This window comes from Gopherus evgoodei, chromosome 21, assembly GCF_007399415.2.
Source record: "Gopherus evgoodei ecotype Sinaloan lineage chromosome 21, rGopEvg1_v1.p, whole genome shotgun sequence".
Taxonomy (NCBI): domain Eukaryota; kingdom Metazoa; phylum Chordata; order Testudines; family Testudinidae; genus Gopherus; species Gopherus evgoodei.
This window is the reverse complement of record NC_044342.1, coordinates 8,489,897-8,515,855: the sequence shown is the minus strand read 5'-3', so window position 1 is coordinate 8,515,855 and position 25,959 is coordinate 8,489,897. Positions and strand designations below refer to the sequence as shown.

General features: G+C 43.1%; 1 protein-coding gene and 1 pseudogene across 1 annotated transcript; both read left to right on the top strand.

Annotated features, from left to right (window-relative positions):
• The first annotated feature begins 531 nt into the window (after positions 1 to 531).
• Positions 532 to 6,236, top strand: LOC115637908 (annotated as a pseudogene).
• A 15,365-nt stretch (positions 6,237 to 21,601) lies between these two features.
• On the top strand, positions 21,602 to 22,534 carry LOC115638273 (olfactory receptor 13G1-like). Its single transcript, XM_030539857.1, has one exon. It carries the CDS (start codon positions 21,602 to 21,604, stop codon positions 22,532 to 22,534), a length of 933 nt encoding a protein of 310 aa, XP_030395717.1.
• Positions 22,535 to 25,959: the final 3,425 nt, after the last annotated feature.

Below are 25,959 nucleotides of genomic sequence, written 5' to 3'. Positions count from 1 at the left end.
GTTGAATGTTTTGTGAAAATTGGCCCATTCCTGCAACGTATTTTGCTTTCAGCAAAATGGCATTTTACAAAGGAGAACAGTGTGATCATTCCCCTCCCCCCAACTACATATGTATCTAATATCAGTAATTGCTTCCCTTTGTTTTCAGGCTCCGAGATCTCTGCTGAAGAATGTTGAGGGCATGGGGAACGACAACCAGACATGTGTGACTGAGATAGAGTTGCTGGGATTCTCCGATTTCCAATCACTGCAAGTCCTACCCTTTGTGCTGGTGTTCACCTTCTATGTGATGGCCCTGATAGAGAACACTCTGATTGTTATCGTCACGATCACAGACTCTGTCCTTCAGACCCCCATGTATTTCTTCCTCAGGAATTTATCCTTCCTGGAGATCTGCTGTACCTCGGTCACCCTGCCCAAGATGCTGGTCAACCTGATCCTGGAGACCCAGTCCATCTCCTTTGTAGGCTGTGGTGCTCAGATGTTTTTTTCATTCTTTTTGGTATCACAGAGTGCTGCCTCCTCTCTATCATGGTGTATGACCGGTACGTGGCCATATGCCACCCCCTGCAATACACCCTCAGCATGAACCAGATGGTTTGTGCTCGGGTGGCAGCTGGTTCCTGGATCATTGGTATCCTGGTAGGTTTCCAACACACCATTTCAATATTTACACTGCCTTTTTGTGGGTCTAACAGAATCAGCCATTTCTTCTGTGATGCCTTCCCTGTGCTGAGACTGGCCTCAATGGATACACACAAGAATGAAGTTGCCATTACTACCACCACAGTTCTCTTTAACCTGGCCCCATTTTTGCTGATTCTCTTGTCATACAGCCTCATCATCTACACCATCCTGAAGATGCCCTCAGCTGAAGGCAGACACAAAGCCTTCCCTACCTGCTTCTCAGACTCATTGTGGTTTCTCTCTTCTACGGGTGTCATAAACAGATAAGTAAGAGTTAATAGAACAGAAGTACTTCATCTCTCTTTTGCCTGGAAAGGGTTAACAAGATCAGTGAGCCAGGCTGTCACCTGACCAGAGGACCAATCAAGGGACAGGATACTTTCAGATCTTGAGGGAGGGAAGTGTGTGTGTGCTGTTAGTTTTTGGTTGTTTTTCACTCTGGGGGCTCAGACGGACCAGACGTGCAACCAGGTTTCTCTCCAATCTCTCCGATACAGGCTCTTATAAGTTCAAAATAGTGAGTACTAGGTAGATAAAGCGAGTTAGGCTTATGGTTGTTTTCTTTATATTCAAGTGTGTATTTGGCTGGAAGGAGTTCAAATGTGTATTTGGCTGGAAGGAGTTCAAATTTATATTTTGCTGAAAGGATTTTAATTTGTACTTGAATACTTAGGCTGGGAGGGTATTCCCAGTGTCTATAGCTGAAAGACCCTGTACCTATTCAATTTTAAATTTACAAAGATAATTTTTACTGTTTTCTCTTTCTTTAATAAAAGCTTTTCTTGTTTAAGAACCTGATTGTTTTTTTATTCTAGTGAGACCCCAGGGGACTGGGTCTGGATTCACCAGGGACTTGGTGGGAAGAAAGGAGGGAAGGGAGAGAGAAAGGTTAATTTCTCTCTTTGTTGGGATTACTTCCTCTCTCAGGGAAAGTCTGGGAGGGGGAGAGAGAAGGAGGGGGGAAGGTGGATTTTCCTCTCTGTTTTAAGATTCAGGGAGTTTGAATCACAGTGATCTTCCAGGGTAACCAAGGAGGGGAAGTCTGGGAGAGGCAACGGTGATGGAAAGGGTTTACTTTCCTTGTGTTAAGATCCAGAGGGTCTGGGTCTTGGGGGGTCCCCGGGTAAGAGTGTACCAGGCACTGGAATTCCTGGTTGGTGGCAGCGCTACAAGTACTAAACTGGTAATTGAGCTTAGAAGAATTCATGCTGGTACCCCATCTTTTGGACGCTAAGGTTCAGAGTAGGGAAATATACCATGACAACAGGACTGGAACTTTTATTTATATGCAGCCCAGTTCAGCGCAGTCCCAGGGCAGTAATAGGTTCCTTTCCCTGATATACAATTGGCTGACTCCAACATTTAACCCTGTTAGTTACAGCCTGAGGAACAAAGAAATAAGATCTGCTCTCAGGAAGACAATAGGCAGGAAAATATTCCCTCGGGTAACATCTATAGGATGATGCTGTTGTGTGTTGTGCTTGAAAGACTCTGGGGTGGGGAAATTGTACTTCTTCAATCTTGCTAGAAATGCAATATATGCTTGTCTGAAATGTCTTAAATGTTCTCCTCTGAGCCAGGCACAAATCACGAGTAACTCCAGTGAAGGATTAATTCTCCTTACACTCACAGTAGCGTAAATGCATAAAACACTGTTGAGACCTAAGAAAGGGTAGAAGATTGATTAATCGGAGAGAAAACTGCCTCCTGGCAGAGACTGAAGGATATATATTGTTAATGAAAGAATGGTTAACCAATGACTTAATCAAAATGAGTAAGTAACTGGGAGTAAATGATTCTTGCATTTAACAGACAAAGTTATAGCAAGATCCAATGGCTAAAAGTTGATCTAGACAAACGTCAAACTACAAATATGATCCAATATTTTACCAGTAAGAGAGTAAAATCAAGAGTGATTAAGACTCCAGAAAAAATGAGAGAGGGCTCAGTAATGAGGCGGACAGGCCACATGGATTCAGAGACTTCTGGATTGCTTGGTAAGCTATGTACAAGCAAGCAGTTTGTATTTTAATACAGCTAAATATAAACATATACATCTAGGAAGAAAGAACACAGGCCATAAGTACAAGATCAGGCATTCTATCCTGGGAAGCAGTGACTCTGAAAAAAATATTTGGGGGCTATGGTGGATAACCAGCTGAATGTGAGCTCCTAGTGAAATGCTGTAGCCGAAAGGGCTAATGCAATCCTGGGTTGCCTAAACAGGGAAATTTTGAGTAGAAGTACAAAGGTTATTTCTCCTCTGTATTTGACACTGCTGGAATACTGTATTCTGTTCTGGAGTCTACTGTTGAATAAGGGTGTTGATATATTGGAGAGGGTTCAGAGAAGAGCCGTGAGAATAATTAAAGGCCTAGAAAATATAGCTTAAGTGATGAATTTAAGGAGCTCAATCTATACATTTTATGAAAGACAATATTAAGAGGTGACTTGATGACCATCTATAAGTGCCTACACAAGGAATGAATATTTGATAAAGGGGCTGTTCAGTCTAGCAGAGACAGCCATAGCAAGATTCAACAGCTGGCAGTTGAAACTTGACAAATTCAGGCTCCAAATAAATAATCTTTTTTTTTTTTAACAGTGAGGGTAATGAACCATTGGAACAATCTGTGATGCTGATGCCAGATCTGATCAAAACTGCATGCTCAGCTGAAAACTGACAAACTCACAGCTGGAAGTCAGGTCAATTCAAATATGTATTAGCAGAAGATCAAAAGAAGCTGTTAAGTGTATGTGAATGTGTTTAGTGTTTCACCTTCATAAATTAATGTGATTTTGCATGCATTGTTTTCACTTATATGTATCTTGTTAATATTTTGCTTTGTATATGTTCCCCAATATCTAAATAATACTCCAAATATGAAAGAAGCCTTGTGTTATGCAAATGAAGGACTCTTATGAGAAAGATAATGCAGCTCATGGACTTCAAGTGATTGTGTAGGGCATTCAGAGTTCAGAAACTCTAAAAGCATCCGTCTCTCACAGCCGTCAAAGAAGAAACCACGGGATAGCTGTGCTGTCAGATTATTCTAAGAGAACAAGTATAAATATGGATACAAAGGAAAATGATTCATCTCAGGATGGGTTGGATTCTAACAGGGCAGAATAATTGAACAGAAAAGGACACACCCAGAGCTATTCAGGGTTGTCCTGAGAGACTTTTGGGAAACTGGCAGATTACTCCATGTCTGCTACCGTTTGGAATTATAGACTCATCTATGCATACACTTTAGCTGCTTTAATCTCTCAATAACTCACAATTCTTTTTCTTAACTAATAAACCTTTAGTTAGAATTGGCTACAAGTGATGTCTTTGGTGTGAGATCTAGTGTACATTTCAACCCAAGTGGGTGAGAGGTCTCTTGGAAAGAAGAGTAGCTTAATGTTTTCATGTAAAAGACCATTTATCAAATAGTCCAGCTTTCTTGTGGATTAAGACTGGAGTGTTCAAGGGAACTATCCGTTACTCCATAATAAGAGTATGTAATACTTTGGGAGTTCACATTTGGTACTGGCTATCTTTCTGAAAGGTACCCTTGTGTTCAGCTGAGCATTGTGGAATATGTTCAGGAATCACCAGCTGAGGTTCTACAGGTGGCTTTGTAGGAAGTGGTTACCCTGATGACCTCTTCTGGTGTTAAAATGTTGGAATCTATGAACAGTTCACTAAAGCCAATAGTACAGATTTTCCTCTAACTTAAACCAGTGTAAAACAGAGTTCATGTAGTTGAGGTAATTAGATTCAAGCCATGTAAATCTCCACCTAGGTAGGAAATGGTGGGCTTTTTATCACATATATATCATATGATTGATGACGTTTTGCTTAATCTTAAAGTGTCATGAATTCAGATTGTAATCTCATTTGTTATGGAATAGTAATTTTGTGTGAAGCTTTTGTCATACTTGTGTGTGCTATAAAATAATAATGATACCCTGAACAAAATGTTTATGGAAGTTCTTTCAAGTCATTGTACTTGCTATCTATCTGTATATACTGTCGATAAACATATCAGAATGTTTAAGAATCAACTTGTCTTGGATTTTAAAGGGACCTGTGGGAATAAGAAGCCCAATTCCAGATGATTATCAATGGCAGCTGGGCACCTAATTCCATTTGGTTCCTTTGAGAAATATCATCCATAAAGAATCATGAAGTTGTGTGTGTCTTCTGGAAAAAATGACATTGTTATTAAAGTGTTTAATTAGCACGATTATATTGGGAGGTAATAATTAGAGTTTAGTCATGCTAAATACTTAAATTTCCATATCTGCTCTGCATGTATTCACACTTACCCAGACTAAAGGTATAAAGTAACAAACAAAGTAATGATGGACATGTAAAACTCCACCCAAAGTAAAAAATGTCCCACTTATTGGCTTTACACATAACTCCCAAGTTGTAGGACTGGACTCTGACTAAGCCGGTGGGCTTCCAGTGGAGAGTACAGGATGGATGCCCCCTTTTGCTGTACACTCTGGCTATCAAGCCTTTCCTCTGTCTCGTCTGCAGGAGGTTGATGGGTTTGGTGCTTCGAGAGCCAAAGCTGCAACTGGTCCTGTCGGCATATGCCAATGACATGCTCCTCACGGTCCAGGACTCGGATGCCTTGGCATCGGTGGAGGCTTGCCAGACTGTGCACTCGGTGGCATCCTCCAACCGGGTCAACTGGATCAAGAGCTCTGGCCTGGTGTTCAGGGATGAGTGGCTGGTGAGCTCCCTCCCACCCGCGCTTGAGGCCATCTGGTGGAGCATGGGACCGCTAGTCTATCTTGGCGTTTATCTCTCTGACACGCATCCATCCCTGTCGCAGAACTGGCATGGTTTACGGGGCAGGATGATGGAGCAGCTCCAGAAATGGACAGGACTACTTTGGTGTCTCTCCCTTCGTGGAAGGGCACTGGTACTCAATCAACTAGTTCTGTCCATGCTCTGGTACTGGTTCAACACCCTCGTCCCGGCCCCGGGCTTCCTGGCCGACCTCCAGACGGAGATTCTTGAGTTCTTTTGGCCGGAACTGCACTGGTTCTCTGCAGGGGTCCTCCACTTGCCCCTGGAGGAGGGAGGGCAGGGCCTGAAGTGCCTATGCACTCAGATCCATGTCTTCCACCCCCACGTCTTGCAGAGGCTCTTTTATGGTGTAGATAGTCCTATGTGGAGAGTATTGGTGCATGCCTTCCACTGCTGCTTCCGAGGGCTCCGATACAACTGGCAGCTCCTTTATCTCAATCCAAGAGGTCTTCTGTGAGACCTCTCTGGGCTGCCGGTCTTCTACTAGGACCTCCTTCAGACCTGGAAACTGTTCTCACTGACCAGGTCCGTGGCGGCCACCGAGGGGCAGATCTACTCGCAGATCCCCTGCTACACAATCCGCAGCTCCATGTACTCAGGATTACCTCGACCAGGTCCTGCAAGAGGGCACACCTTGCCCACCCTCCACTCCAGGCCCTCCGGACCTTTTCATGGGGCCCCTGCACTGTGGACCCAGCCATCTCCCCCGCCCCTTCTCCGTGAGCCAGCTGCATGACTTGCAGCAGGTTTGCTTCCAGACTGTGCCACAGAAGCTTCTATACATGCTCGTGCTCCATACCATTCACTTCCTCACCCTCATGTCTCACCCTAACACAAAGTGGCAGGACCTCCTGCCACCTTTGGAGAGTGAGGAGCCCCAGTGGACCAGCCTATACTCCATCCTGGTCAATTCAAAACACTCCAGCAACTACACCATGTAAATACAAAATAAAAATACCATATAAATCACTATCTTGTCTTTTGTACTTACAACTAGGAAACAGAAGATTAGAAAAGCAGGAGGAAAAATCCTCTCATAGCTGAGAGAGTACAGGCAGAAGGCAAGGAACAAAGGACTCACACACAAACTTCCCTTCACCCAGATTTGAAAAAGTCTTGTTTCTTGATTGGTCCTCTGGTCAGGTGTTTCAGGTTACTCCTTTCCAGGTAAAAGAACATTAACCCTTAGCTATCTGTTTATGACACGCCCCCCAAATTGCAGACAGTGGGGAAGCTCACTGGCGGTGATTTCCTCCTAGAACTTTAAAAGAAACAGATTAATACAACACATGCACCTTTACATATACCACTAAGTATATAACTAACAGACTTTTACATTTTAAGAACACTAAAGAATCTCCTTGTATAAAAGTCCTTGGTCTTTAACAAACCGGGATGGATTAGTAGAGCTGAAAGGAGGTGGGGTGCTCCGTGCTGCCGCCCAAGCTTTCTGAATGCTGTCATCTGCTTCCTGCTCAATCTGGAACTGTTCCCTTGAGGCTGGGGTCACCAGTTCTTCCTCAGACTGTGGACTTGGGCTTGGTCCCTCTGGAAGCGATGTAGGTGATGGGGTTGTTACCGTTGCTGGTGAACCACTCTCCGCTGGTGCGCCTGAGGGTATTTCAGGCTCTGGCTTGGCCTTTTGGGTAAGGCTGTGTGTTGCTTCCGCCAGTTCTGGCTCGCTGGCGCCCACTGGCGTTGAGTTTGAAGATGTGGTTGCAATTGCTGGTGCTGGTTGCCGTGTCAGTTCCGGGCCTGGGACCGGAGGTGCTGTGGCTGTTTCAGTGGTTGGCATGGAATCTGGGTCCACTACCTCTGTCTGGGTCTCTGGTAACACAGACGGGGCACCTGTGGACGGCTCAGGAACAGGAATGGGTCTGGAAGCTTGCCTGGTTTGGCTACGTGTAACCATTTCCACTCGCTTGGCCCGCTTCACCTGGTTGGCCAAGTCTTTCCCCAGTAGCATGGGGATAGGATAATTGTCATAGACTGCAAAAGTCCACATTCCTGACCAGCCTTTGTACTGGACAGGCAGTTCAGCTGTAGGCAAGTCTACAGCTTGTGACATGAAGGGGTAAATTGTCACTTGGGCCTTTGGGTTGATGAATTTGGGGTCTACGAAGGATTGGTGGATAGCTGACACTTGTGCCCCCGTGTCTCTCCACGCAGTAGCCTTCTTTCTGCCCACTCTCAAATTTTCCCTTCGCTCCAAGGGTATTTGAGAGGCATCTGGGCCTGGGGATCTTTTGGGTGATGGTGGTGTAATGAACTTCACTCAGATGGCGTTCTTTGGACAGTTGGCCTTGATATGTCCCAGTTCATTACACTTAAAGCATCTTCCATCTGATGGGTCACTGGGTCGAGGTGAGTTACTGGAGACTGGTGAGGTGGAAGAATAGGGCGTCTGTGGCTTTACTTGGGTTGTAGGTGGGGTCTTTGGCTGTCCCCGGTTGTAGGGTTTATTGTCGGTGTGCCCTCTGGGGTATTCGTTCCCCTTGACAGTAGTTTTCTTGCTTTCTGCCACTTCCATGCATCTGGCTCCAATCTGCCCCGCCTCGGTGAGATTTTTGGGTTTTCCATCTTGTATGTACCGTGTTATGTTCTCAGGAACACCATCCAAGAACTGCTCCATTTGTATGAGGAGGTGCAGTTCTTCCAAGGATTTAACATTGTGTCCTGATATCCAGGCCTCATAATTTTTCCCAACGTAGTAGGCGTGTTTGGGAAATGACACATCTGGTTTCCACTTTTGGGTTCTGAAATGCCGACGGGAATGATCTGGGGTTATCCCCATTCTGTACCTGGCCTTGGTTTGAAAAAGTTTATAGTCGTTCATGTTCTCCTTAGGCATTTCAGCCGCCACCTCTGCTAAAGGTCCACTGAGCTGTGGCCTCAATTCTACCATGTACTGGTCTTCAGGGATGCTGTACCCAAGACAGGCTCTTTCAAAATTTTCCAAGAAGGCCTCAGTGTCATTACCTGCCTTGTAGGTGGGAAATTTCCTGTGCTGTGGAACAAGTACTGGCGAAGGGTTGTTAGGATTGGCTGGGTGTTGTTGCTTAGCCTTTTCTAATTCCATGGCCTGTCGGTGGGCTTCCCTCTGGAGTTCCCACTCTTTCTCTTTTATTTCCAGCTGTTTTTGGTGGTCTGCATCTTTGGCTGCTTGCTCTCTTTTGTAGGCTGCCTCTTTGTCTTCTTGTTCTTTTCTGTGGGAAACCTTTTCTTCTTGTAGTTTTCTGTGGTGGAATGCATTTTTGGCTTCTTCTTGTTTTTGTTGCCTTTCCATCTCTTGTTTGTGAGTTGCCTCATCTCTGGCCATCTGTGTTTTGAGCAGTTCTATCTGTTTTTCCATTGCTTCGAGCTGTACTGCGTATGGTTTTCGTGACATCCTGTTTTCTTGTGTTGGGGTGCCCTCCGTGTTTGTTGTCTGAACTGCAGGTTCTCTGTTGCCTCCTGGGGTCTGCCTAGCAACAGTGCCTTTTTCCCTTTCTTTCTCTAGCTAATCTTTTAAATGTAAAGTAAACCAGAAAAAACACTTTATTTGCATGTGTATTGCTGGATACTTGTCTCACAATGGGAGTGCTATTGTGTGACAAAAGACAAATAGTTCCTTAATGGTTCCTTGCTTAATATGCAAGCCAAAAACTGCAAGAGAGAGCAGAGAAAAAGAAATTCTCCCTGGTTCCTTTTAAAACCAAACTGTTTCTCTCTGCTTAAAAGCCCTAGCAGAGAAAAAGAAAATATAATATTCCTATTGGCTTCTGGATTCTATCTATCTCACCACTGCCACTCATGTCATTACATAATTCCCAGATTTGGACCTTAGTGTCCAAAATATGGGTGTTAGCATGAAAACCTCCAAGCTTAGTTACCAGCTTGGACCTGGTAAATCTGCCACCACCCAAAAAATTAGAGTGTTTTGGGGCACTCTGGTCCCCCCAAAAACCTTCCCTGGGGACCCCAAGACCCAAATTCCTTGAGTCTCACAACAAAGGGGAATAAACCATTCCCCCCCCTTCTCCCTTCCAGGTGTTCCCTCCCTGGGTTCCTGGAGAGATACACAGAAGCAAGCTCCGTGAATCTAAACAGAGGGACTCCACCCTCCCTATTTCCAGTCCTGGAAACACAAGTACTGAGAGAGAGAGCCAAGCTCCCCCCCACCCCCCTCCTTCACCCAGAGGGAATGCAAAGTCAGGCTAGTAAATCTAACACACACAGATTTCCCCCTGACTTCTTCCTCCCACCAATTCCCTGGTGAGCTACAGACTTAATTCACTGGAGTTCCCCACTAAAAAAAAACTCCAACAGGTCTTAAAAAGAAAGCTTTATGTAAAAAGAAAGAAAAATACATGAAAATGGTCTCTCTGTATTAAGGTGACAAATACAGGGTCAATTGCTTAAAAGAAATATGAATAAACAGCCTTATTCAAAAGAACACAATTCAAAACACTCCAGCAACTACACCATGTAAATACAAAATAAAAATACCATATAAATCACTATCTTATCTTTTGTACTTACAACTGGGAAACAGAAGATTAGAAAAGCAGGAGGAAAAATCCTCTCATAGCTGAGAGAGTACAGGCAGAAGGCAAGGAACAAAGGACTCACACACAAACTTCCCTCCACCCAGATTTGAAAAAGTCTTGTTTCCTGATTGGTCCTCTGGTCAGGTGTTTCAGGTTACTCCTTTCCAGGTAAAAGAACATTAACTCTTAGCTATCTGTTTATGACACCATTCCCACGGACCAAAAGGGAAGACAGAGCATGTAGTACAAAAAAAGTTGAAAGATGGTGCCAAATGTGGATGGAAGCACCGGGGTTGTTGGGATGCATCACAGGGCATTGGGATAGGACCCAGAATGCCCCTCAACCCCCCTCCCTGCTTCCTTCCCACAAACCACAGTGCCAGAATGGGAAAAGGTGCTCTATGGGATAGCTGCCCATAATGCACTGCTGCAAGTGCCACAAATGTGTCCACACCACTACTCTTGCAGCTGACAGTGTGAACACATGGCAGTGCTTTCCCTGTTGCGGTCTCCGAGGGCTGGTTTAACTCACAGCGGTCTACATCTGTGAGTGCAGCCATGTCCTTAATACATTTCCCAGACCTGAAGAAGAGCTCTGCATAAGCTTTCACCAACAGAAGCTGGGCCAATAAAAATTATTACCTCACCCACCTTGCCTATATGATATCCTGGGACCAACATGGCTACAACAATATTGTATTTAAAAATCTTGGCCATAGATATCAAAGCCCAGAAGAAGAAAGAATCATTGTCTTTATTTCATAGATGTGGAAACCATGGTGAAGAGAAATTACTTGATCCATGTCAGTGTCAGAGTTGGGAAGATAACCCCAAAGTCATGACTGACCACCCCTACCCCACAGCCCTTACAATTTACATGGACAAGCCAGACAAAGAGATGGAAGGGGAACCACGGCCACAGGGAGATGGGAAGTAACTTGTCCATGCTCACAATACACACAGGGTGAATTCCACCCACTGGGGAATAGACCAGTTGTGGGTGTAAACAATATACACAAGAATCAATACGGAGGCTGCTGCACTTATTTGAAGAATCTGGTGCTTGCTGCTGTTGGAGACAGCTAGAGCTTGACAACCCCTGTTGTAACTATACAAGGAAGGGAACAGCCCTCCTGTGTACAATACTATAAAATCCCTCCTGGCCAGAGACACCAAAATCTTTTTGCCTGTAAAGGGTTAAGAAGCTCAGGTAACCTGGCTGACACCTGACCCAAAGGATCAATAAGGGAACAAGATACTTTTAAATCTTGATGGGGGGAAGGCTTTTGTTTTGTGCTCTTTGTTTTGGGGTTATTCGCTCTTGGGACCAAGCAGGACCAAACATCAATCCAGGCTCTCCAAATCTTTCTGAATAAGTCTCTCATATTTCAAACTTCTAAGTAACAGCCAGGCAAGGCGTCTTAGCTTTATCTTTGTTTTCTTAACTTGTAAATGTTCTTTTTTGTTAAGAAGATTTACTGCTGTTTGGTGTAACTTTGAACCTAATGCTAGAGGGGGTTCCTCTGGGCTCTATGAATCTGATTACCCTGTAAAGTTATTTTCCATCCTGATTTTAAAGAGATGATTTTTACCTTTCTTTCTTTAACTAAAAGCCTCCTTTTTAAGAACCTAATTGATTTTTCCTTGTTTTAAGATCCAGGGTTTGGATCTGCACTCACCAGGAACTTGGTGGAAAAGTCTCAAGGCTACTGGGAGGGAGAAGTCTGGGGGGAAGGTAGACAGAGTTTCCTAAATAACTCTTAAAGGATTTTGGTGGTTGCAGTAAAACCAGATCTAAGCTGTCAATTAAGTTTAGAGGTTCTTATGCAGGTCCCTACATCTGTACCCTAGAGTTCAGAATGGGAAAGGAACTTTGACAATTCCAGTGTTCATAGCTCATGCAGAGCTGTTCAGGGCAGGTGGGACACACAGGGTCCTACAAAAAAGTAGGGGACCGATGCAGCATAGCAGTGTAGCAAGATTGCAAGCTCCTTAAGGGAGACACCATCTTTTTATCCAGTGCCTGGGGTCCTGATTGATGGCCAGGTGTTCTGGCGACACCAGGAGCTGCGCCAGGGTTTCTGACGCCCTAGGCAGACGGCCATTTCGCAGCCCCCCGCGGCCCTGGTGGACCTACCACAGTGATGCCGGCAGACGGTCCGCTGCTGGAAAGGCTCCAGTGGAGCTGCTGCAGTGATGCCGGCGGGCGGTCCGCTGGTCTAAAGGCTCCGGTGGACCTGCCGCAGGCATGCCTGCAGCAGGTCCACCGGAGCTTTTAGACCAGGGCACCATTCACCGAAATGACTGCGGCAGCTCCACTGGAGCCTTTCCAGCAGCGGACCGTCCGCCGGCATCACTGTGGTAAGTCCACCGGACCCGTGTGCCTCCCCACCCGGCAAAATAGTGCCCCTCCCAAATTCTGGTGCCCTAGGCCATTGCCTAGGTCACCTAAATGGTAGCGCCGGTCCTGGGTGATACAAATAAATACATAGCAATACAAGTCCCCACTGTGGAGTCGGTACAAATCCTACTGACAGCACTACCAGAACTGCCATCTCACGGCCATACTGCAGGCCGGAATCAGAATCCTGCACCAGTTTCTTAGGCCTTAAATTCCTCAGATAAAATTGACTCTGGATCCAAAAATTCCCTGGAATGGTGTTTTCCTTTAGCCAAACTTAAATCTGCTGGCTGAGGTTTGATGTGCTGTAAAATTAATGTGCATCCTCTAAGGAGTAGCCCTGAATGTTGTGTCATTAACAACAGTTTAACATGCTTGTAACCTCAGTTGAGGCAGTGCAGCCTAATAGACAGCGCATAGGCTCGGGGCTAAAGAGACCTGGGCTTTGTTCCTGGCTTTGACCTGTTGGGTGAGCCTGAGCAAGTCACTTCCTTGTTCTGTGCCTCAGTTTCCACAATGGGTACAAGGAACAGGAGTTCTTGTGGCACCTTAGAGACTAACAAATGTATTTGAGCATAAGCTTTCATAGCCCAGTTAGTCTCTAAAGGTGCCACAAGTACTCCTGTTCTTTTTGCGGATATAGACTAACACAGCTGCTACTCTGAAATGGGTACAAGGGGGATAATTACACTGGCCTCCTTTGTAAAGCACTTTGAGATCTATTGGAGAAAAGTGCTACATAAGAGCTGGGAGTTTTTATTATTACCTCTGATTTACAATTTCGTAAGCATGAAGAGAATCCATTCTACAGACTTGAGTAGAATTAATCCTGATTTACACCTAGAAGTGAGAGAAGAATCAGGCCCATAATATTTTAACCTTCCAGAGCTGACCATCCATGTACCTGAAGATGTTCACTAGGAAATACCACACACATAAAACAGTCACTTATATTTTTTTAATAGACAAATTCTTTTTAAAAATGTCTCTTTGGCTGGGACATGCAAAGGGGCAAGACGGAGTTAGGCACCCAAATCCCATTGACTTTGATTAGGATCTGGGCACTAAACACCTTCAATTTCTTTGAAAATCTTACCTATTTATCAAATATCCCTGTGAAGAGAGCAAATATTATTTTCCTCATCTGTAAAATGTGGCTACTGATTTATAAGCTGGTTCAATGACAGAGCTGAGAATAAACCCCACTTGGACACACCACCAGCCGTTCATCCAACATATAGTTGGAATAAGTGTCTTCAAATGCACATGATAATCACATCACGATTAGTTGACTACACTTGGTGTTTGGCCTTCAAAATGTTTGAGAGACCATATAACCAAACCTAGCCAAATGTATTGTCTAAACGCAAAGCCGTACGATAGGAAAAGGAGATATATTCTCCTTCCATGAAGCAAATTCTTTCAGAGTGTTAACATTACACAGAAGGGGTATTCAAAGACATGCATTTCAGATAGCAGTATTTATGGTATTACCTTACATATTACAAAGCCCTTTACTCACCAGGAAAATCCAGCCTGCCAGTTTGTACCAGTTCTTAAACTTGCTCTTCTGGCCTGTACTTTTCTTATCTGTTTTGGATACTACATGCCAAACTGGTTGGGAATTGAGGTTCATCCCAACTTGTGCTAGGACACGCCCTTCATGTATCTTGGCTTTGACAGGGTTCCTATATTCTAATGCCAAAGCTGGCTTCAGCTTTGCAAAATGTTGTGCGATATTCAACAAGGATGAATAGAATTGTGAAGAGAGCATAATGCATTCAGTTGACATAACTTTCCATATATATATTTAAAAGTTCTCCTGAGTCAATGGCTCGGAGATATAATCTACATTGTATTAATACTGTGTGCATAATACCCATTGATATGGTGTATACTACACCCAACATATATGTATTATGTAACACCTTGACAGAGGCCTAATCCCACTGAAATCGGTGGAAAGACGCCTGTTCACTTCAGTGTTCACTGGATGAAGTCTATGGCCTGGTATTTTCAAAGGGAAAAAAGGGAGTTAGGGCCAGATTTGCAAAGGTATTTAGGCACCTAAAATGCAGATAAGTGCCTGTTGGGTTTCCATAACACGTAGGGAGGTTAGATGTTTAACTCTGCATGTGCCTATGTGTACTGTTGGTCTCTGTGCATCCTCATGGGTCTGTACGTGGTATTAAACACTCAGTTCATATTTGTGGCAGCAACTGCATATTGGGATTATTTTGCTGTGCTGACCAAGCCTCTCTGTGAATCACATGATGCTATCCATCAAATCCCCTGCCGTGCAGGGCAAGTCAAAGCCCCCCTGTCACTTGCCCACGCGTGGGGCTGGCCCCCCCACTGCCAACCACCTGCATCGAGCTGGCTCGGCCTGAGCCGCTCTCCCGAGCCCTCCCTCCCACACAGGGTTGGTATTACTGCTCACCCCCCATCCCCCCACATAATCCTCCATGCCCTGCTAGAGGTCTCACCCCAATTTTTTGGCAAAACTGATGATAATTTGGGATGAGCAAATTGGACAAATGCTGTGACAGGACTTAAAAAAAGGGACTGTCTCAGGCAAAACAGACGTATGGTTACCCTATCCAATTACCTTTGTGAAACTCAGAATCCAGAATTGAATTTCACAGCCCAGGTCAGTCACTGGTTATTAGTGAATCAATAGCCATATGAAAGTCACAGCACTGGGTATAACTCCAGTTGGCCTCTTTAGTGGCAGGTTCAGAAGACAGGCAAAGGGAAAACAGTCCCAGTGTGGGCACCAAATGCTTAGTTCTGACCTAGAGCAATGACCTCCTTTGGTTAGTTTTGAATCACATTGCCTGACAGGATTCTGGGATGTGTGTGTGTTTGTGTGAGCTTCTATTCCCACATCCCTCTCTATCTAATATTTTGACTATCTAATTGCCCATCCATCCACTACCTTGTTGTCCATCTGTATAATCATCAGTCCATCCATCTAATTGTCCATCCTGCTGTCTATCTAACCACCAAGATCTATCTGTCCATTTTCCTCCTTGTACTGTTTACCCACCTAACTATCCATCTGTTTGTATTTCCAATTGCCTATCTACAGTCCTATCAATCTGCCATGTCATCTGTTCATCTGTCTAATCACCTCTCTGTCCACTTGTCTAATGGTTTTAACATTCCCTGCCTCTGTCTGTCTATCTATCTATCTATCTATCTAATCTACTGCTAACTGGCCCATCCCGGTGGAAGTGGAATTCAGTGGGCAGGGACTACTATGTGGGTGCATTTCACAGTCACGGTCACGAAAGTCAAATTAAAAATACATCATGATTATTGGTAGCTAAAGGATATTCCTTCTGACTCCGTGTGTGGCTAATTTCACAGGCAAAGCAGGTGGGAATTGGAGCTGACAAGGGGCTTGCAGTGAGACTGTGACACTCTGCTAAGGGCAGCAGTGGCAAGGGGATAGACTGTAACTGGAGCTCTATCCGTCCCTGGTGACTGACCAGAGAAGTGGCAATGAACAGTCTGTCCATAGGGTGTAAAGTGCTTGACCTTAAGGATGCAGCTGTTTCTATAGGTCTGATAGCAGATCTGCACTGACAGATCCCCAGCATGAAGGAACCCTGAGCAGTATCATCTGAAACATGTTAATTTCATTGACTCTTGCTTAGAATAAAAATAATAATCAGTTAAAACCCCTGCTTCATTATGTGCTCATTAAAATCATCCTCGTTAGCAATACAGCTACTAAAATGAAATCTCCACAACTAGCCATGCAGCACCTGTGGTTCTATGGGGATTTGCAGGAGGACACTGAGGTCATTATAACTCCTCATGTCTTAATCAGCACTCTAAGAAATGTTATGCCCAGCTGAGACCTGGGCACTGCCTGGTGATTTGACAACACTCTCAAAGAATTAAGGGCCGGTGGCAGAAACAAAGTTACTCGTCATTTTAATGGGTCTCAGGGAGGCCATTAGAATGGAAACACTGTTGGAAAATGCAGGTTGCAGCAGCAGTCCCATTGGGGCTGATTAGAAAGAAAGTCAGAGCCACTGATTAATGTTAGACAAAGGAAGGGGAGGGTTTGTTCCTATAGCAAGGAGCCCCCTGATGTGTAAAGTGAAAGGGGTCAGGCCAGTTTGACCAGCTCCTGTGAAGGGTGATCCCTTCATTCATAAATTCCACCAGAGTCTCACCAAGCTAGGGGATGTAGTGGGAGGGTGTGGGGAGGGGGTAGGGAAGAGGAATGGATTGCAGTGAAACTGACATGTAAACAAACCAGACTTTCCCACTGGGTTAGCTGAGGCAGCAGGGCCCAGGTACAGTGAGTGAAAGGCAATTCCAGGTGTCTAGGCCTCAATGACAGAGATCAGCCAAAGTACCTGGATTGTGACAGGCTTTGCTGTCCTGCCCATGACACCCAGTGCTGCCAGTGCCCCTCAGTCCTAGCCCACAGCCCTACCCACAATGCTATTCCATCTCTGGGCCCACATGCACAGAGCTCTGCCAGTGCCCCTCAGTCCTGACCCACAGCCCCCTGCTGTTCTGTTTCTGGCATTGTTCCATCTCTCATACACACAGCTCTGCTGATTCACCTTAAAGCCAACCCACAGACCCCTGATCCCTAACCCTAGCCCTAACCGTATCCCAGTCCTGGGCATCTCCTAGCCCTCACCTCTGTCAATGCCCATGAATCCTAACCTGCAGCCACCTGTTATTTCATCTCTGGGTTCTCACATACACAGCTCCGCTGATGCACTGCTATCCTGACACACAGCATTTGCTGTCCCAGCCCTGCCCCCACCTCCCACAGCTCTGACTTTGCCCCTCTGTCCTGACCCACAGCCCCCAGCTATCACAGCCCTGGTTTCCCTTAACAGCTCTGCGGATGTACCTCAGGCCTGCACTATAATACCCCTACTATTCCTGTCTGAAAACTACTTCCCAGCTTCACCAATACACCATAATCATGAGTTACAACCCCTTTGGTTCTGGCTGTCTTGTCCCAAACACACAACACTGACAATTCCCCTGACAGGTGCTTAATTTGTAATTTGAAAGCAATTAGGTGGTGGGGTTCAATCAATTTTTATACATTCATCAATGATGCAGCACATGCAAAGGTCCCAGGGCTATGAACAGCCAAACCTAGAGGTGCCGGGGCACAGCCCTGGCAAGCCCTGGTACAAATTAAGCACAGGAGCTCAATCTTTGTAGCTTCACAAAAAGAAGGATAAGGGATGACATGATCACCCATCTATAAGTACCTACATTGGGAAAAAATATTTAATAATGGGCTCTTCAGTCTGTCAGAGACTGGTCTGACATGATCCAGTGGCTGGAAGTTGAAGCTGGACAAATTCTGACTACAAATAAGGTTAAAATTTTTAGCAATTGGAGTAATTAACCACTCAAAGAATTTACCAAGGGTTGTGGTTTATTCTCCATCACTGAGATTTCTTAACTCAAGATTTGATATATATATTTTCCCTAAAAGATCTGCTCTAGGAATAATTTTTGGGACATTTTCTGGCCTGTGCTATATAATAACTCAGACTAGAAGATCACAGTGGCCACTCAAGACATGGAATATATTAATCCATTTATGAATCAGTGATTAGAACCATAACTGCAGTCCTGTGCCTCTGACTCTATAGCAATGTATAAGTGAAGCATGGATTCTTTGTAAAGGAATGATAAAGAAAATGCATCCCTACTTATTGAAAATAACTCTGAAGGGAATCCCAAATTCTTGTAGCCCTCATTAGAGATGATATACTACTTTTTGCAATCAGTGAACTATGACAACTGCTGCTGTCAGTTAGGTGCGTGTGTGCTCTCTCCATATGCTGTCCCAGCCCTGTACAGATAATTGGTTCAGCAGACCTCGATAGTACTACCTAGAAAGAACAACCACCAGCACGGTTCGGTGACAAAGGCTCAAGACACAGTCCTAGTGCCCTGGCTCTGTGGATACAGGTACAATAACACGTGAGCACTCAGTGGCAAAAAGCAGCATAGTCAGCAGTGGGACTTTTTGCTTTACTCCAGGTCACACAAAGGATTGAGATGAGGCACCCCAGTATTTACAGACTGAGACAAACAACTTTTATTCCATCTTATGTGTTTCATGACATCAGTTTGTTACCTCCACTTATATCATGCTCCAGGTGTCTCCAGCACAACGTCCCTATTCATCACTTTTGTCAAACCCTCTTATCTGATGTTAGACCAAGATGTCTTTTGTACTGTGTTCTTACACAAATCCAGTATTTGTTGCTTCTTAGTGGTGTCTGTGTTTTAGCAACACTAGCAATACTTTTGCCAAAGTCATAGAGTGAACTTGTTAATATCTACCTTAATACATGGCCTAACTCTGGTTCACAGCCTCTGGTTCAGGCCTCAGATCTTCCACAAGGCCCAAAGGCTAGGCTTTCTGTTTCTCCTACAACTATCAGGTGCAATCAATAAGCCAAATAGCCAGTATGACCCAGGGACACTCATGGATTTGGGTTTCAAAAAAAATTGAAGAAAGGCAATGCCATTTTCTTCCAAAGCTCCATTTTGCTTAATTGAGACAAGTTTCCATAAGTCTGATGACACCCTAATGTTGGATCATATCAATGGCCCCGATTCAAGAGGGTTTTTTTGCTTTTTTTCTAAGTTCAATTGATCCAGTGAAATCAACAAGATGACTCATATGCTCAGAGTTAAGTATGTACTTGAGGGCCTGGCTGTACAGAGGTCTATGCAAGCTAAAAAACTTTTCCTTTGTAATTCCTACCCCTGAAAAATCTTTCTGTGATCTGAAACTCAACCTGGGTTTTCATTCCTACATAGTATCATTCTAGAAATCAAATCTGGCTTTCATTAACTTCCCATCAACAGCACTACCTTCAGATTTTGCATGCCATGACAACTGTGTAGCTCCATTCAGTCATCTGCAGTTAAATAGAGCAAAATCAGTACAGCTCTGCTGGTTTACCCCTTGCCTTTGAAGGAGTTATGCTGATTCATACAAGTTGGGAACCTGGTCCATTGATTTTGATACAATGAATTTGATTTACACTAGCTCTGGAAATGTTTAATTGACTGTGATGAAGCTATGCTGATTCATGGCAGCTTGAGATGTGTCTCCCTGACTTCACAGGATGAATAGAGAAGTAAGATCAATAGTATTAGTGAAGAAAATGGAGGCATTCCACCAGGGAGAGTCAGCTCAGATGATTCAGTGTGGATGAAGGATCACTGATAGTAGAAGTCTGAGGGTGAAATCCAGGCCCCATTCAAGCCAAGGTCAACATTCCTATTGACACCCATCTATGGGCCAGGATTTCATTCTGAGATTTTCTCCGCTCACTGATTAATATGGAATCTAGCTGTATTGGTAGCATTATTTTCAGAAGGGAATACATTCCTGGAAATTATGTTTTCTCCTGGAAAATTCAAAAGAATATACATTTGGACCTCAAGAGGATTTTTCTCAACTTAATGTGGAAGATTTTTTTTTTATATTGATACAGGTGACTCCCGTTTACCTTCTCCTATGGGGCCTTGTTTGAGAGTTAGCTCATGTCCACACTCACAAGGGATACAAGATCTCCCTACAGAAGGTTACTAGATATAACAAACAGTAGTCTTCAAGAAGTCATAACTCACTTGAAGACTGCATTTAAATTACAATATGGTTGACTGTATTTGAGAATTGAAAGAGAGGTGAGAATATTCATTTTGCTTGTTTGCTTTTTCACAATGAAAGCTTCTAAATGAATCTTTCTGACTTTTTGTAGCTGGTATGTCAAAGTTCCTGAGTGTGTGTGGCACCAACACCAAGTGAAATTTAATGAGAGTTGACTGTAATTCCTTTATACACTTTTGAAAATCAAGCTAAATTTATTTTCTGTAGTGTATTTAAAGTTTTGTAATTTGGCTAAATGTGCTTTGCAGTGATACATATTTCCACAACATTGTTTATGAATCTTGGACCATATTCTAATCTCATTTTGATCAATATGAATCTGATGACAATTCACATAAATCTGTGAAGTGCTTTGGAATTTTATTGTAGTTAAGTCTAAAGTCAATGGAGACCTAATGTAACATTGATAAGAGATTCACAACCTGTTGCTTGCAATCACATTTAAAATGTGATGCAAAGAGTGGCATTTTTTAAAAAACTCTCTGTTATGAAATACGAAAAATCTTTTCAATATAACCTCATGATTAGTTAGATTTGTTGGCTGTAACTCTCTTCTCATTTTCATCATTTTTACAAGTCAATAACTCCACTGACTTCAGTGTAGATACTGCCAAGTTCCTGCAGCAGGAGTGAGAGAAAAATCATGAGAAGCAGTAGCTTAATAATAAGATTAGAGACATCTGAAGATAGTAAAGGGAGGCTTAACTGTAATGCAGTAAGGAGTACTTGTCATAATAATGTGAATGCTATTCCTAGGAATGACACAACATGTATATATTGCCATGTAGCTGATCTTCAAAATGATTTTTTGAGGGCACGATTCCCCTCTCATTTACACAAGTTCTATACCAGTGTGACTCCTGTGAGTGAAGATTCAGCCTCACTGACTGCAATGCAATTATGGCAACTAGGGCCGGTTAAGGGGAAAGCAAGTTCTTCTAGTCTGCATCTTGATTCTACCTAAATATATCTACATATTACTTCCTATATATTATTATGTTATTTTTTCTGGAATATATGGTCTGTATGCTACATACATTGAAGGTCTCCTATATTGTAACCGATCTATTTTGTGAAATTAGTTTAAAAACTGGAATCTTGGTTATTCATAAGATTACTGGTGGTTGATTAATTTTGAGATTATATTGTGAAATCCCCTCTCCAGAAGTTTATTTAAACAGTCCAAATGACTCCATGCACATCTTTTTGAAAAAATCAAGAATGTTATTTTTCCAGTTCTCTGCTCAAATGCCAGGAGAATGGAGATTCAGTAGCTCAGATTAATGTGCTAACATATTTTAACGTAGCTCAGTATGTTAATATATTTCATGAAATGTGAAGAGTATCAAAAGTTCTTTCCCTCTCTCTGTTTCACTGTTGGTCTGTTTAGGTGCTTCAATTGCCAAAATGCTGTAGTTTCTGAAGAAATACTAGATAGAAACTTTAATCTTTGTTCCCACAGAAGGAGCTGTCAAACAATGGAACCCAGTAATCACACCAGGGTGACCGAGTTCATAATGCAGGGACTCTTTGACCATCCTCACCATCAGGGGCTGTTCTTTGGTCTATTCTTGTGCCTTTATACAGCTGTCATCATGGGCAATTCCCTGATCATTGTGGCTACTCTCCTACACCCACCTCTCCACACCCCCATGTACTTCTTCATCGCCAATTTGGCCACCCTTGACATTATGTGCAGTTCTTCAGTTCTGCCCAAGATGATGAAAAACCTGATGCAGAAGAAGAAAACCATCTCCTTTGATGGCTGCATGGCCCAGGTCTTTGCTTTCACTTTGTCAGGGGGGACAGAGCTTATGCTCCTCACTATCATGTCATATGACAGGTATGTTGCCATCTGCCACCCCTTGCTCTATGTCAACCTCATGACCAAGAGAATTTGCATCAGTTTAGCCATCGGGGTCTGGGCTGTGGGTGTTGTCAATTCAGTGGTGAACACATTGCTCATGTTGCTCTTGGATTTTTGCGGGCCCAACCTCATCCAGCATTTCTTCTGTGAGATCCCACCAGTGTTGGCACTCTCCTGCAGCTCCATCTACCTCAACCAAGTTATGATGTTCTTGGCAGACATCTTCCTGGCCATGGGAAACTTCCTGCTGACCACCGTGTCCTATAGCTTCATCATCATCACTATCCTGAAAATCCGGAGCTCCAAAGGGAAGCAGAGAGCCTTCTCCACCTGTTCTTCCCACTTGCTTGTAGTTACCTTGTTCTATTCCTCCATCATCTACACCTACATTCGGCCAGCCTCCAGTTATTCACTGGATAAGGACAAGTTGGTGGCCATAATGTACACTCTAATGACTCCCATCCTGAACCCTCTGATCTACAGTCTGCGCAATAGGGACATCAAAATAGCCTTCAGGAAAATCTTTTCTTTTGCCATGAAATAGTAATTTTTACAAGAGTGAATGTGATTCTCATATGTCTTGTCTCTTCTAGAACAGGTCCACAGACAGTGTAAACTGTTGCATAACTAACAGTGTATAGATATATATTCATGTGCTGTGTATATATATACTGCTCAAACTATTTTTCATTCCATGCATCTGAATAAGTTGGTTTTAGCCCATGAAAGCTTATGACCAAATAAATTTCTTAGTCTCTAAGGTGCCACAAGGACTCCTCATTGTTTTTGCTGATACAGACTAACATGACTACTCCTCTGATACCTGCTGCATAACTATGGACTTCAGTAGACATACATTTGTACTATGGTCTATTCACTTCGGCGGAATGAGAATGATTTACATCCGCTGAGAAGGAGTTGCATTGACTGCAGTGAGGCAATGCCTGATACACTCCAGATGGCCTTTGGGCCACATTAACATCAGTGGAGCTGTGTTGAATCACACTAGCTGGACCTAGGCTCATTGGTATGAGAATTTTCAAGTATTTAGGAATCAGTGTGGTTTTCATATAACATAAAACTCAGTGATTTCATTGGGTGTTAGTTGCCCAGATGCTTATTAAAATCTTATTAGGTGTTTAAATAGCTATAAAAGTCTGCCCATTGTGTATGAAAATATTTTGCATGCAGTCTCATTGAATCAGAATACTATAGTTCATCCTAAATTTGTAATTATGATAAAAAATACCATTTTTCTCTGTTTTCTAATTTATTTTGAGACATTAAAACCACAAATATTTCAAAAATATATCTGTTAAGATCTGGAGCTGTCATTGTCATGAGTCATGCGATTAGGTCAGAGATTATAACAGAACTATTTTTATTAAGGTACATTTTTACATAACTGTGAAAATAGACTTTCAGCATGAGAAATGTTGGTTTTTCAAAAGGTCTCTTTTGTTGATAAGGGAATGTCTCAATCCCAACTACATATAAATGAAACCATTGCTCTCTGTTAGCAGAACTGAGTCTATAGTTCTCTGAAAACATCCACTCACAGTGCGGCAGCAGTCAAAAAAGTGAACAGAATATCGGGAATCATCAAGAAAGGGACAGATAATAAGACAGAAAATATCATATTGCTTCTATATAAATCCATGGCATTCCCACACCTTAAATACTGCATGCAGATGTGGTCTCCCCATCTCAAAAAAGATATATTGGAATTGGAAAAGGTTCAGAAAAGGGCAACAAAAATGATTAGGGGTATAGAACGGATTCCTTATGAGGAGAGATTAATAAAATTGGGATTTTTCAGCTTGGAAAAGAGACAACTAAGGGGGGATATGATAGAGGTCTATAAAAATATAAGTGGTATAGAGAAAGTAAATAAGGAAGTGTTATTTACTCCTTGTCATAATACAAGAACAAGGGACCATCACATGAAATTCATAGGCAGCAGGTTTAAAACAAACACAAAAAAGTACTTTTTTAAGCAACACACTGTCAACCTCTGGAACTCCTTGCCAGAGGGTGTTGTGAAGGCCAATAGTATAAGGGGATTCAAAAGGGAACTAGATAGATTCAGGGAAGATAGGTCCATCAATGCCTATTAGCCAGGATGGGCAGAAATGTTGTCCCAAGCCTATGTTTGCCAGAAGTTGGGATTGGGTGATAGAGCATGGATCACTTGATGATAACGTGTCTGTGCATTCCTTTTGGGGCACCTGCCATTGGCCACTGTCAGAGGATAGAATATTGGGCTTGATGGACTACGGTCTGACCCAATATGGCCGTTCTTACATTCTTATGTTCACAACAAATCGTTCACTGAAGTCAGAGGTTTCACGTCCAGTTATTGCTGCTGATGTATCTTAGAACCTCCATCATTTCATAACTTTTTGACCTTTTATTAAAGTGCTAGAAAAAGAAACATCCAAAAAAAATCTGGTATTTTTTAATAAATAAAATATTATGTAAGGATATCATGTCAACAATCACCGTGATTCCCTTTCCTTCTAGCCATATAGAGTGTTTTATATGGAAATCTTCCTTTTATGGGGGAGGAGTGGTTATTGTCAAAGAAACACTGTTTTTGAGCAAGTTGATTTCAGTGGGAATACCCTGAATAGATAACACTGAACTGTAGATAAGGTATAGACAAAACCTATTGGTCCTTACATGATCCCTAGGATGTATCATTGAAGTAGATTCAAGAAATATATACATTAAAAGCTGGCAAAGATGTATATACATTTTGTAGTGCGTGGCATGAATAGGATTTGCATTATCTTCCTGTACCTAAACCCCTGCATCAGGCCCTGGCTACTAGGGGCACAGAGCTATTACATGTATGATAAAGTAACTTGAGTGACGAGCTGGAGTGGACCTGAGTTTCTGGATCCCAGAGAACTGGACTAATTGTTCTCCCAGAACTGGATGAATTGTTCTGAGTTAAGTGAGGGGAAAAGGCATTGGAGGAAAAAAACACAAAGCAGGGAAGGAAAATGAGAGTTGTGGGAGGAAGTGACAGCAGGAACCCACAGCTTGTATTCCCAGTGTTATTTGGGATGTAGGTGAACCAGTAGAAGGTGTGTGAGTAATGTCAGTTGATTCCCTCTGTCTGGCCAGTTTTGTTAGAACACCTTTCAGAATCAAGACACAGAAGGTGTAAAAATGTCATGGTGGATCTAGGATCTCAGCATTTAGTGTAGTGGGCAACCAGAATAATAAAGCTGTCTCCCTCCAGTCCACCCATCACCCTCTGATCCCACTCAGACACTACCCAGATATTTGATATTCACTCATCATTTAGGTGATTCCAGCTGTGAATATTTCCACCCATTTCTTGACTCTCTGGGCTTCTTTGCATGACAATCCTTGAAAATCTTGCCATACATGCCTCTGACCAACAAGACCTGTCTATGGAACTATGCCAATTTACACCAACATGGATCTAATGTTCTATTTTATGTCAATTTACCCTGGATCCTCCCTAATAGGCAATTTTAAAATCCTAATTGGATGATTTCTTCTAAAAGATCTTCTGCAATTCAAACAAAAGTTAATTCAGGGAAGGCCTCTGGCCTTTGTTATTCAGAAGGTGAGATTAGATTATCATAATGGTTCTTTCTAGCATTATAATGTGTGGATCTATGAATCTACCACTCTGCTAAATGTATCTATTGAGACTAATTCTCATTGACACTGACAGAAATATGCACCACGCTAGCAGTGGAAAGGGGCTTTAAAATTGGAGTAAGTTATATTTAGGCCATGTCTACAGTACAGACCTATACAAAATCCACAACTGTGAGCAACATAGTTGTACCAAGATAACTGCCGATGTAGACAGCACTGTGTGGATGGGAGAGCTTCTCCCATCAACATAAGCCACCACCTCTTGGGGAGATGGATTACCTCACTGACAGGAGAAGGGTGAAGCTGCACCACTGTAGCACTGCACAT